The 13637-nt window shown below is 38.9% G+C and overlaps 1 protein-coding gene across 4 annotated transcripts in view; it reads left to right on the forward strand.

The window, feature by feature from the left end:
* LOC127567834 (1-phosphatidylinositol 4,5-bisphosphate phosphodiesterase beta-1) overlaps nucleotides 1–10947 on the forward strand; it is a 711920-nt gene extending 700973 nt beyond the window's left edge. For 3 of the 4 annotated variants that reach the window (XM_052010953.1, XM_052010955.1, XM_052010956.1), the window contains one exon: nucleotides 8460–10947. In XM_052010953.1, coding sequence (XP_051866913.1) covers nucleotides 8460–8684 — 225 coding nt within the window. In that variant the 3' untranslated portion in view covers nucleotides 8685–10947. The remainder of the gene's footprint in view (nucleotides 1–8459) is intronic. The other variant, XM_052010954.1, reaches the window with a different exon arrangement.
* The last annotated feature ends 2690 nt before the right edge of the window (nucleotides 10948–13637 follow it).

The following is a 13637-nucleotide window of genomic DNA, read 5'->3' on the forward strand; positions in this document are numbered from 1 at the left end:
ACTGTCCACTTCGTTCTAATCTCAGGAGCCATGCTGGGAGCAGATGGGTCAAATATTCAGCCTCAACCAGTCAAGCGCACCAAATATGTGGCAAAATTAAAATTTTAATCAAAGACTTCATGTGCTTTGCTGGAAACTAAGCAAGCAGATTGTTAGCTTTGTAAGTAGGTCACACATTGTGTTGAGCAATCTTGCTTTGTCCTTAGCCATCTGGTATCATGCATCAATGTCAGGTGTATGAAAATATAGCAAAGAAGGTGACCTTGGTAAGTGTACTCATCCAGCGAGCTTAGACCACAAGAGGTTTCTCTGCTTCTACGAGAATATCTTAAGGGCTACCTAAGTACCTTATGAGAACGAGTTATTTTTCAGAAAAGTAAAGCAACAGGAATCTGAGAATTATACATAATACATTAGGAGTGTGGGAAAAATACACAAGAACATGTTTATGTACTCTGCCATAAAGCATAGCCATTAATTTACTGGAGTCAATTTCATGAACTCTCACAAGCTAGTGAGGCAGATCAGTTTTATTTCAGCGCCTCCTTAATTGTGTCATTAGGGAAAAGTTGCATTTAGAAAGCGGCAACACATCTCAAGAAAACTTTAAGGAATCTCCCAGTTACTATTTTTAATTGCAGCTATAAAGGGCAACAACAAGTCCATACAGTAAAACAATGTAATACCATTTACAGTCAGAAGTAAATTTTGAGTATATGTTTAGGAATTTTGATGAGTTCTAGGTATTACGGTAAACTCTTATTTATCTGGCATTCATGCATCCAGAATTCTTATGCAAACAGCAAAAAATTCGAATAGTGAATTTTATTTCAAGTGTAATGCAAAATAAGTGTGAAAAGAAATTTTTAGTTTATTTACATTTATACACAAGGGCAGTGCAGTTGTAGGCTGCTTAGCAGCAACATCTTTGAAGATGTGGCACTTTGTATAATGGTGAGTACAGTCATTCACCTCAGTTATTTTTACTGTATTTTACATTAATATTCTTTAGCCTTAAAAACCTAGAACTGCAGTGTAACATATTGTTTATAAAAGGGTAAGGAAATGACATATAGTTTGGCAATTTATTTAAAGGTTTATGCATTGAATACTAGTGTGTGATGTACAGCGATCTTGTTTTTGGAGCAATTCTGATGCAACCGGGATATTCATGCAACCAGCACCCGCTAACCCCCATGGATGCTGGATGGCTGAGAATTTACGATATGCGAACGTAGATTAATGCAATTTGAGGGCAACAATTGCTTTTTAATTGTAGTTTATAGAGATGGCAAGTTAACATGAAGAAAGCAGAAAAATTTGAACCAATGCAAATGATCTAATAGCAGAATATTTGTATTAATTTTGAAATAAAACTAGGTGACCCAGAAGTCAAGAGATACAGTTAATCTAGGTTTATAATAAACACCTCAAGCATCATTTGAGCATTTTACAAATTCAACGTAGAAATAGAAGTTGTGGCAATGAGAAAGTTACTCCATGTAGCCCCAGGAATGACCATTCCCGGGACAACTGTATTTTTAATAGCACAGCACTGAATTCAAACCCCTCTGAAGCAAGTCCCAAACTTACCATCTATCCTTCAAGTATACTGGCCCTCCCCCCAACCTTTCACACCCATAACTGAATTGAATTTCACTACTGCCCCCTTTTAATCTTGCCCCTCTCCCCAATCAGCCAAGGAATCTTCTGATGCCCCGATAGCCCTGAAATCCTCATCTTCAGCCCATTGCTCCAATCCTACGATTGCTTGCTTTTGCCCCCAAATCAGCTGAGTTGCTGTCAAGCCTACTCCCCGAACCCTGATCTTTTATTTGCTGGTCCTGATCCTCCAATAACTGCCTTCTTGCCCTCCAACCCCCAAGCCCCACCAAATCCAATCTTCTGACCACCAACCTTCCACTTTGCATAGGGGCCCCTATCCCTGATGATTCAAATGACTTCCCCAGCGTCAGTCCAATCTTTGCTACTCCCTCTGATCCCTCAGCCCCGATTTACTGATAGCCAGCTTCCCATTGAACCCAGTCCTCTGATCACTTCTCCCCCAATCCCCATGCTTTCCCATTCCCTCTTACCCACTCCAGGCCCTACTCCTTTCATTGTCATTCCCTCCCCCCACCCCTCTGAGGGACTCCACTGACCTTCCCCTTCTTTCTCTCGCTCTCTCTCCTTTTCTCACCCCAAGACCTGTCCTTTATCAAAGACAATGCAATTCCTTTTACCTGCTCTCCTGCCCAAGAAGGAAAATGTGCAACTCCACTTCAGCAGCTCATGACTAAAGTGGTCATTATCTGTACAATAGCCATTTCAGCACACTACATTTCTGAGTCCTATTATTTTAATATTACTTATATGATGAATTTGCAATTTGGATAAATAACTAGATTCAGGACAAAAGAGAAACTTTCCTGCCCTGCAATTATTTTTCTCTATAAGGGGTAATACTGCATGATTAACAGTAGATAATAAATCAGAAAGCTGATACAGATGTCTACAGGTATGTGGATCATTCCAAGCTATAACCTTAAATGCTTTTTGACAAGCCTCACAAACACGGATACTTTTTCTGGGGAATTAAAGGATTATATTTTAATCCCAGTAATCAAAAAAGTAGAGAATTGTACATCAATCTAATGGCAGTAGTGGGGGAAAATACACACAAACATTTTTGTACATGCTGATAGTAATTACCTAAATAACGGGGCAGGCACCATGGATTAGAAGCAAGCTGTTTCACCTCGGTAATCAGTTTGGATCCGCTGAAAAATTTACAGGTGAAGGTTTCCCGGGATCAGTAGCTTGATATTCAACTTCCATGTCCCCTGCCAGTCTTCTGGTCTTCCTGTGGGTGATGGTCATATTGAAGTAGGCAGTAGTCAGAGAAGAACGCCAGTGTGAGGTGGACGGATCTGACTGCGAGTGCTTTGGACACAAAGAGGAAGTCTATCCAGGACCAGAATGAGCAATCTGGTCTCAACCAGGCGAACTGCGACTGTGCTCCATCTGCAGAGTCACACAACCTTGTGAATTTTATTGTTTCCATCAGGAGTCTAGAGATGCCATCTAATCTTTTGATCAGCCCTGCCGCATTGTCCAGCCACATTGACGACGCAGTTGGAGTCATCAGCGGTGGGGGCAGCTAGAGGATGGCCAGCCCTTCGTTCTGCAGGAGCAGGGTGTACACATTGATAAGCTGGAGTGGAGTGTTCTTTATGTTGCATTTGCCACAAGGAGTCACCCACCAACCACCTCTTTAACTTTGGTGACTGTGACAGCAGCAACGTGGCCAGGCCAGAGGTACAGCAGTTGTTGCCCCCAGACCACAGTGATGGCCCATGGGCCCACACAGACTTCAGTTTCAAGAACAACTATCTAAAATTTTCAAGTACACGATCATCTTCATCAACAATACCCTTACATTCATGCCATGCTCTCTTGCATTTGTTAGACCGAGTATGCAACCTTTCCCAAAGTGGAATTGTCATTAGTTATTTACAACAGCATCCATCTGCTAGCCCTTAGCAAACCTACCAAATCTATCAAGATTACTTTTAATATTGTCTGTCTCATAATCATCATATGGCCACAGAGTTCTGCACAAGTACCAAGTTTTATAAGAATACTCTATTCCTTCTTGTTGTTAGTTATTTGCTTCAGTGGCCATTCATGTGGATTGTGGTCACTATCTACTGATCAACAACCAAAGACTGTTAATATTATTACTTATTAAGTGGACCAAAATATTGAATGCTCCATAAATGGTCTTGATTTCCTTATCCAGTTTTATGTTGTAGTTTAGTTCTCTGTCCGTGGCACCAACATTTACTTAGCAGTATATTGAAACAGCTAAATGATTGTTTGAGGGCTATTAGGACTGCCCTCCATAAATTCTGCTAACAGGAGAATTTGAGTCCATATCTCCATACAATGCTTCCCTTTTTAGTTTATTTATGGGATATAGTTATCACTGGTGAGGACAACAGCTGTTGCCCACCCCTAGTTGCCCCTTAAGGAGGTATTGTTGAGCCACCCTTTTTGACTGCAGCAGTCCTCTGGTGAAGTTGCTCCCATAGTGCTGTTGAATAGGAAATTCCAGGCTTTAAGCTCACATATGAAAGACTGGCCAACTATTTTCCAAGTCATGATGGGTGTGCAATATGGAGGGCTATCTGCAGGTGGTGGTGTTCCTCTGTACCTGCTGCCCTTTGTCTTCTTCTGATAGAGATTGTGATTCGAGAGTAGCTCAGGAAGTAACTGCAGTGCATTTTGTAAATGGTACATGCTGCAGCCACTGTACGGTGGTGGAGCAAATAAAGGGCAGTGAATGAAGTGCCAATCAGATAGGTTTCTTTGTCCTGGATGACGTGGAGCATTTTTTTGAGTATAGCTGGAGATAAACATAAAATGCCGATATCTCACAGTTCTGGTGGCAGGTGGAGGGAACCCTGGGGTTAATGAACTATCACAGAATCTCAACTAACCACAAATAATTGATGTAAAATTAAGGTTTATGGGTGGGTAGATGGAAACAATTCTGTTGCATTGTTCAATGACAGGCTTTGGTTGCACTCCCAGAGGATTGCCTTGCTCACAATAGCAGAATTCAGTGTTCGGAAACTGTCAGTTTGCCCTGTTCCACCAAGGATTCCTATAGAAGACTATTTTCTTGGAACACAAGAGTGTTTCTTTTTCTTCAGCTCTCCTTGAATAACTAAGTGTACATTCTAAAATAGTTTTGCCATGTCCTCTTTTGAGAATTATTTCACTCATGGCATTATATAAAAATACAAATATTTTATTACATCTCCCAGAAATGTCCCAAAGCATTGCAAAAACAATGAATAGTTTGTGCAGCTGGAACAGTGTTTTTTTTCTATTCAATGTTTATTGTTTTGCCTCCTATTTTGGCCACTGAAAGATATTATAGATTCAGACTACTGTGTACTTATTAAAAATGGTAAGAAGAACGTAGGGAGCAGCAGGAGCCTGTAGCTTTTGACTCCATCAGGCAGGAGTGACTGTGGAGTAATCTCATATTCAGCTGCCCACAGAAACGTGATTCCATTTTATGTTTACTTTATGATGCCACACAAGCCATGATCCTGAGCAATGGGCATACAACAGAACCAATCACTATGTCAAATTAGGCTGCGTCTTTGCCCCAACGCTTGTCTCAAACTTTTTCACTGCAACGTTGTTGTGCATCACCTCCAACAAGCTTCCCCCAGATTAGATTAGTTCCAATGGTCAACTGCACTCCAGAACTGACGTCACCCACACCTTGGGTATCTGGGCTGCAGCGTGCAGACAGTGCTCGTAATTTGACCGCTCGAGGCCGAGATCCAAGCCATTGTTGACTAGTTCACTGAAGCGTACAAAAGAATGAGCCTTAAACTCAACATCTGCAGGACCAGAGGTCCTCTACTAACCTGCACATGCCAATTCACATCGTTTTACAACCAGAAGCCACCACTTGGTGGAGGCAGACGTCAGTGATGAAATTCACCATTGCCTTCAATGCACTGGCCCAGCCTTTGGCCTTTTAAGGAAAGAGGTGTCTGAAGATCAAGACCCCAGACCTCAATATTTTATACAGAGTTAATTATATTTACATCTACCAAAACGAGGCTTAAGATCACATAATTGACAGTACTCAGATGACTGAGTAAATTATTATCCAGGAGAGATAAAACTAATCCGTCTCAACAGGGAAACAAAGGGAGAGATTAGTGAATACTGATTGGAAAGGTCTAATTGATGAGAATACACTGCAGAGTCAAATCCTAAATTTGGTCTTCTCCTAGGACAAGGGTACTGTGAACTGCCAACGTGTGTGCACCAGTCATTAATCATCAGAGCATTTTCAGATAAGGATGTGAAAGCATATATACCAGTTGACACTTATTTCATTTATCTCCTAAATGGCTTATGCATTGCAGCAGAATTTCTAAGCAGTGCTTACATCTTTACACTGATAGTTGGATTGCACCATTATATTAGAATATACATAAGAAACAGGAGCGGAGTAGATCTCAAGCCTGCTCTGCCATTCAATAAAACCATGGCCTCAACACAAATTTCCCACTCCCTCCATACCACTCAACTAACTCCCTTGAATATTGATCAATCTGTGCCTTGTAAATATTTAATGACTCAGTTACAAGACACACGGGTGTGGCATGTGCATGTTTATGAATGCAGGGCTCTATATAACAACTGTAATATATCAAAAACAAGACATTATTTCTGATAAAGCCATTTGCTGAAAATATTAGGAATTTGAAATGAAATGAAATTAAAATGCAGCATGCACTTAGTAGATCAGGATATATCCGTGGAGAAAGAACAAAGGTTACTTTAATGTTTTATTCCACATCCCTTTTGCTAGAGCTCCAATGAAGATATTGGAGTTCTGATGAAGGGTTATCAACCATATGTTAACTGCACCTCTCCAGCAAAGGTTTCTGACCTGCTGACTATCACCAGGATTTCCTGCTTTTTATTTCCCTCAGAAATTCTTGTATGTAGCATTACCATCTCTTAATTATTAGTTTTCCCAACAGTAAAGCATTTTGCATACTTATATCAATAGTTTCTCAGGTTTAAAGAGAAAAGGAATTCATATATTTACACACACACACACACATTATTTATTTATGGTGTTTATGAAAGTTTACACTGCTGCCTTGATATTTCCTGGGAAAAGCACATGCTTGGGAATCAAAGCAACGTCATAAAATATTGATGCATTGACACCAACAATTTAATTAACCTTTTAATTATTTTGAGATGAATATTTTCACATTTCTGTTCATAATCTATATACAGTTTACAAAAATCAATTTACCACAAAAACTAGTGTACAAGTCGCATGGATATGCAAGTCGCTCCCCCTTTGTGGGGACTTCAATTTTAAGAAAATACCCTTCTTGAATTTAAAACATATATTTAGCTTTCTCCCTCCCAGCTTTATGTTAACAATGAAAAAAAATTCACATTTTGAAAGCCTGTTTCTTCCATTAGTAATGTACTATGATGCTGTGTTTAAACATTGTGTTGCTTCAGGTGAAATTCAGTAAAATACAAAGACATGTGGAAATATCAAAATCAAATTCACCTAAAAGCACTGCTGTTGTCACACCCAGGCCTAAATGCAAGCAGCAGACAACTGAACAAGTCGCAGGAAGCTCGATAAAAGCGCCATAATGGCCTTGTTAAAATATTCAAGATAAGCTGCTGACACAAACGTCAATGTCATCCAAGTCCCAGGAGATGGGTTGGGACAGAGGGGCTGCGGTGGGGTTTGAGAGTGTTGTGTGCAGGTGTAATTGCCATGCATGTGGATTTGACAGAAAAATCTTGTCCTGGCTCCACAGGAAGGTTTTTATAATATTAGCAAAAGATTCTAAAACTAAACTAACTAATTCCAATGCTTGCCACCTAATTTCTGACTAATTTCAGCAAATAGGGATTAGGTCCAAAATAATGTTTAAGAAGCCTAATGCCTGCTTTAAGCTTCTTCCCTAGATTGGCATGCTCTGTCTGCAGCATTGAATGGAAGCTGATTTCTACCCGAGTAGTTTCTTTCTGAAGTTTGGTGAGCCTTGGTCAAAGTACATTATTTTCCCACTGTTTACAAGGGGGACCTTGAGGTGTGTCATGGCCAGGCCTGATCCTTTCCTTCCATATTTATACACCCCACTGCCACCACCCACCATACCTATTTTCGGCAAGGGCAACAGGTATCAGCAGCAGAAATCCTAACGAGCCTGGTTGTTCTGGGTGAGCCGAGATTCGCTAACTCAGTACAGCCAGAAGAACAAAAGTGAAAATGGACAGATCACCTAAACACTGCAGATAACATAAAAAAATGGTGTATTGGGTGATTAGACAGAAATACTTCAGGAACCCATGAAGACATGTTCCCTGGCTGAACCAGAATCAGCTGTGAGTTTTCACAGACTTCCATGCTGAGAGTGCATATTTGTAAGCCCAGGAATTAATGCCATTCAACATGCTAAATACTAGTGGTTCCATTTGGAAAAGATGGCATTAGCCAGCAAGGTCTGACTTGTTCACTTATCAATCTTCATCCAAGAACTTTATGCACCAAGGTTTGGAAGGAGACCTTGGAACAATGATCCAGAATAAGGGGAAGTAATTGGCAAAGAAAAAATATTTTTGCAAATACTTTCATCATATTTTAATTGATCAATGGTCTGCCTTCCCACCAGGCTAATGTTAAAAAAAACGTGAATTGTTAAACTGAAAAGGATTAACATGACTTACTAAAGCAAATGTGTTGTTTATTCCTTTTTATCCCACTGAAGTGTACTTAAGTGGGATAAAAAGGAACAAAATTCCTATACTGCAGCAATTAAATCAAAATTTGTTGGTTTGGAGAATTTATTACATTAGACTTTTTCTATCGTTTGCAGCTACAAAGTGACCTTGATCAAGAATACCAAGATAAGTTTAAGAGGCTGCCTCTGGAAATCCAGGAGTTTGTACAGGATACATTAAAAGGAAAATTCAGTGAAGATGGAGACCACAGTGCTCCACCTCCCTCCCAACCTCCAGATGATGGGAAACTTAACCACAAATCCCCAAATGAAAATGATATGGAAGACAAGTCAGATAAAGTGTTTGATACTTCACTTTAATAAGCAGATCCCATCTTTAAGCTTAATTAATCTATTACATTTTTTTAAAGAATTGCTACATACAGGATGTAGACAAGAGAATAACCACTTGGTCACATGTTTGTGCCATGGACAATCTTCAAAAAAGTAGTCAGGACTGTGTGTGTGTGTGTGTGTGTGTGTGTGTGTGTGTGTGTGTGTGTGTGTGTGTGTGTGTGTGTGTGTGTGTGTGTGTGTGTGTGTTCAAGTGCCAGTGCAAAACTAATTGTACAGCACTACACATTTCATTTGAAAACCATCAAAAAGAAACTTGAGATTTACAGTACTTAATTGGCAAAATTCAACAGCCACATATTCATAACACTGCATGTTTGCACTGTGTTGCAAGAAACCTTTGCTTTAAGCTGCAAGCACAGGTTTGCCATTGTCTGTGTTGTATACACAAGTACATTTACCTAAGTAATTGTACATTGCTGCATACTTTAACTTCAGCATTGCTGAATTAAGAATGCTGCTTAATATAATGGAAGTTTTGGTTGTGCAATTCTAAAACTTTCTGTATAGCTTTGTGAAGTATATTAAAAGGGAAACACGTTTCAGGGATGCATGCTTGGTGGAAATAATGTGGTTATCACTGTGGATACTTTAAAAATATAGTTGTAAGGAGCAGTATTGTTGTGCAGTTTGTGCTGTAATGTATTTTGAGGTAGCTTTGCAGGGTTAAAATGTGTAATTGCCTTCTGTGTATGAAGTACAGTTACATTGATATCACAGTTTTCTAAACCAATGTTACTATTACACGTTAATGTAAGTGATGTAACTGAAAGTCCTGATATCCAACTGCACAATCAAAATATGTAACTTGTTACACATCTAAGTTTTTTTTTGTACAAGTGGCTGTAAATAACTCGAAGGGAAAAAAACTGCAAGCAAGTCATTGTTCTGATGTGGACATATGCACTTTGTGAATGAAATTTTAATTTCAAAATTAAACACTGAAAATGCGATATTACTGATGATTTACTTAACACTGGTAACTATACAAGCATCTTTATGGCGACAAGTCAGCTAAGCAGTCTGTGCAACCTGAGCTCTTTGGCATTATTCACTCTATGGCCATGTATCCAGTACAAGATAGACAGAAGTACTATAACAGTTGAATTAGCTGGAAACAAATCAAGATTTGAGAAAATATTTTACTGCAAAACTATTTCAATTCATAGTGGTTGTCAAACCATATATTGAATAAAGCTAAAGGCTCTGGTATTTCCATTGCATTCAGTGCATACAATTATTAAGTGAAAACATTTCTTTGCCATTATTTGCAGTATTTGTCTAATATGATGTTTTAGTAAAACATTTAAACATCTCTTTATTTTTATACGATTTAACTTGCTATTTTAAGGAAAACCCCACCAATGCTGGGGCTAGCCATTAAATGCTCAATTTACAAAAGAAGCATTTCTCATTTTTTTTTAACTTTTTATTGGTTTTAACAATGTGACAGATTATTGCAAAAATAGAAATTCATGGTTTTGTTTATTCTATATTACCCTATGGTTTTCAACTTTTACCAGAAGATTGTTTGTCTGTGTGTATGTGTGTACCCACATGTGTATGTATACATATGATGTATATAATACAAAAATACATAACCACAGGCTTTGTTTGTTGTTTAACGTTACTTGAATTAGTTTGTTGAATTTTAAAAATCTAAGAAGGGGTCTATATGATGTGAAAGTCTTGTGCCTTTAAAGTGTTTGCCTTGTTCTGTATCTATCTAAATAGAATATTCAAAGTATTGTGGAACTATTATTGGCTGTTCTGTCCTGAACTAGAATGTACATGTATTTCATGTGACAACTGCAAACATGACAGCTTGTGTTCAGCATTAAATGCGGGTCATTTTTGGATTAAACACTATAAATGTTTCACAAACTTTACCTTGTGCATCACATCTGGACAGATTACAAAATGGTTCGTAATAGTGAGTGAAGCAGAACCCTCTTTATCTCATTAATCATATTAGGTAGATCGTTTGTGTTCTGTATTATTACATTGTTTTGATTTAAGGTTGACTGTAAAATAACTAATGGATTAAAGGGAATAGTTCACATTAAAAGGATGTAAATAATATTGACTTTAACAATGATAATTTGTTCTGAAATGCATATTCAAATTTTGTATGAATTCTATGCAATTTTCTGGCATGATGTTTCTTCCACTTGTAATTTTATGTGCATTCATCAGTTCTAATAGAGAAATAAAAATTCTTTAAACATGATTATCTCTATGTCAGCATTACAGAAGGTTTTGCGAAGTCACTTAATTAAAACTTCATTCCATTCAGTTAAAGACCAACAAAATACAAAAAAAAAGTTTCCGATTACTGCAGATTTCCAAAATATAGAAGTTGATAGCATCATTGGCAGCTCCTGGTGTATCACCAAGATTACTGATGTAAACTTACAGATTGGTACAGAGCATATGGAAGTAAAAATATGGAAGTACCTCTTCTAAAAAAAAACTTAAAATGCTGGAAACACTCAGCAGGTCAAGCAGCGTCTGTGGCAAGTGAAACAAAGTTAACGTTTCCATCCAAGGCCTTCATGGTGGTTCTGATGAAGTACCTTCAACCTGAAAGTACCCTAAATCACTGAAGCATAATCTCCCTTTTTGTATTCAATGTCCCAATAAATGCAATGAACAAAATAATATCGCTAGCTATCTTAATTACTTGCTGTACCTGCTTATTTGGTCATGCACAATGTCAGCCAGATCCCTCTGCATCTCAGAGTTCTCCAGTAACTCACCATTTAGATAATATGAAGTAACCAGTGGAGTGCTCAAGCATCAGTTCTTGGCCCTCAATTATTTACAATTTATATTACTGACCTGGAGGTGGGAGCAGAGTGTAAGGTATCCAAGTTTGCCGAGGACATGAGTCAGTGGACAAAAACCTGGCAAACAGAGTTTAATGTGGGAAAGTGCTGGCTCATGCACTTTGATAAAAGGAATCTAAAGGCAGACTATCATCTAAGTGGAGAAAGATTGCAGATCAGTGAAGTATGAAGGGATCAAAGTATTCATGTGCACAGATCACAAAAAGTAAGCAGGTAGGTGCAGCAAGTAGTTAGGAAAGCAAATGGCATATTTGCCAATATTGCAAAAGGGTTGGAGTCCAGAAATTGGGTGCTGGTGAGACCATACCTGGCAGACTGTGCATGATTTTGGTCGGCTTTGGAGGCAGTCCAAAATAGATTCACTGGGCTAGTGAGATGGGATTAGATTGTCATTCTTTCATGAGCAGCTAAGGATACTAGATCTATACTGTTTGGAGTTTAGAAAAAATGAGGGGTGTTCTTATCGAATCGCAGAAGATTCTAAGGGGGGATGACAAGGTAGATTTTGAAATATTTCCACTAGTGGAAGAGTCTTCAACGGGGGAACCTTTTACAAGATTACATGGTGATCATTCGAAACAGGTGTGTAGAGGATGCACAAATCTCTGGAATTCTCTGCCATAGAGTGTTCTGGAGGCTAGATCATTGGGATCATTTAAAGAGGAAGCAGATGAGTTTTTGAAAAAAATAAGGAATTGAGGCAATGGGGAACTGGCACAGAAGAGGAGATAAGACCTGGATCAGATCAGCCACGATCATACTGAATAGCAGGCAGTCCTGAGGGGTGAACTGGCTGCCTCCTGCTCCTAATTTCTTGTATTCTTGTGTGATTTTTTTTCCCACCAAAAATAGGCAACTTCACATTTTCCTATTTTATACTCCACTTGCCAGATCTTTGCCCACTCACTCAACCTACCATATCCATTGAAGCCTCCTTATGTCTTCTTCACAATTGTTCTATCTGTGTCTTTCTGTCGTCAGCAAATGTAGCCACCAGACCTTCAGTGTCTGCATCCAAATCATGTATATAAACTGTAAAATGTTGAGGCCCCTGCGACAATCTTTGCGACACAACACTCACTATATCTTGCCAACCAGAAAAAAAAGACTCATTTAGCTTACTCTCCATTTGCTATTGACCAGCTAGTCTTCTACCCTGTCAGAATATTATCTTTTAAACCAAGAGCTTTTATTTTCTGCAAAAACATTTGATGCAGCACTTGTCAAATACCTTCGAGGAAATCAAAGTATAGTACACCCACCAGGTCTCTTTACTGATACCACATGCAATTCCTTCAAAGAACTCCCTTTCACAAAACCATGGTGACTTTGCCTGATCACCTTAATCAGATCAAGTAAAGTGAAATGTTTGCTGATGATTGCAACTCCAAAGCAAACAAAAGAGTCTATGCCTGCATGCAGCAAGACCTAATTAGCATGGCAAGCATGTTCTGATACATGGCAAGCAACATTCACACCACAGAGGTACGAGTCAACAATCATCTCCAGAGTGTCTAACCACTTACCCTTGATGTTCAACAGCAATAGCATGGCCAAGTCTCCCACCACTAACACTCTAGATTTGTTGTTTCCCAGAAACACAGTTGAATCAGCCACATAAATACTATGGCTACAAGAGCAAATTCAGAGGCTGGCTATCCTGACATGCCAAATCACTCTTCTGGACATACTTGTTTATATTAAAGGCATACTTTAATATAACCTAATTCTAACTCTTTGGCAAACAGCTGTACATTATATCTGTTTAAGCAACACCAGTAAGATAACAGATGCAATTTTAATTAGTTATACAAACTGAGACCTCCCATGTCATTCATGCTGTATAAAGATTCCCAAGCCATGAATCTTATATTTTCCTCATACTTCCTCACAAGGCAGGACGCCATTTGGCCCCAATCAGTCCATGCCTATTCTCAAAGCATTCACATTGGGCTCAGTTCCCCACTTATTTATCCTCTCTCACATCTATTCCCCTGACTATCTACCCACCCAAGAGATCATTTACAGTAGCCAATTAACTTGCCAGCAGGTTTTTGGGATGTGGGAGAAA

The sequence above is a fragment of the Pristis pectinata genome, chromosome 3 (assembly GCF_009764475.1).
Source record: "Pristis pectinata isolate sPriPec2 chromosome 3, sPriPec2.1.pri, whole genome shotgun sequence".
In the NCBI taxonomy this organism is placed as follows: Eukaryota; Metazoa; Chordata; class Chondrichthyes; order Rhinopristiformes; family Pristidae; genus Pristis; species Pristis pectinata.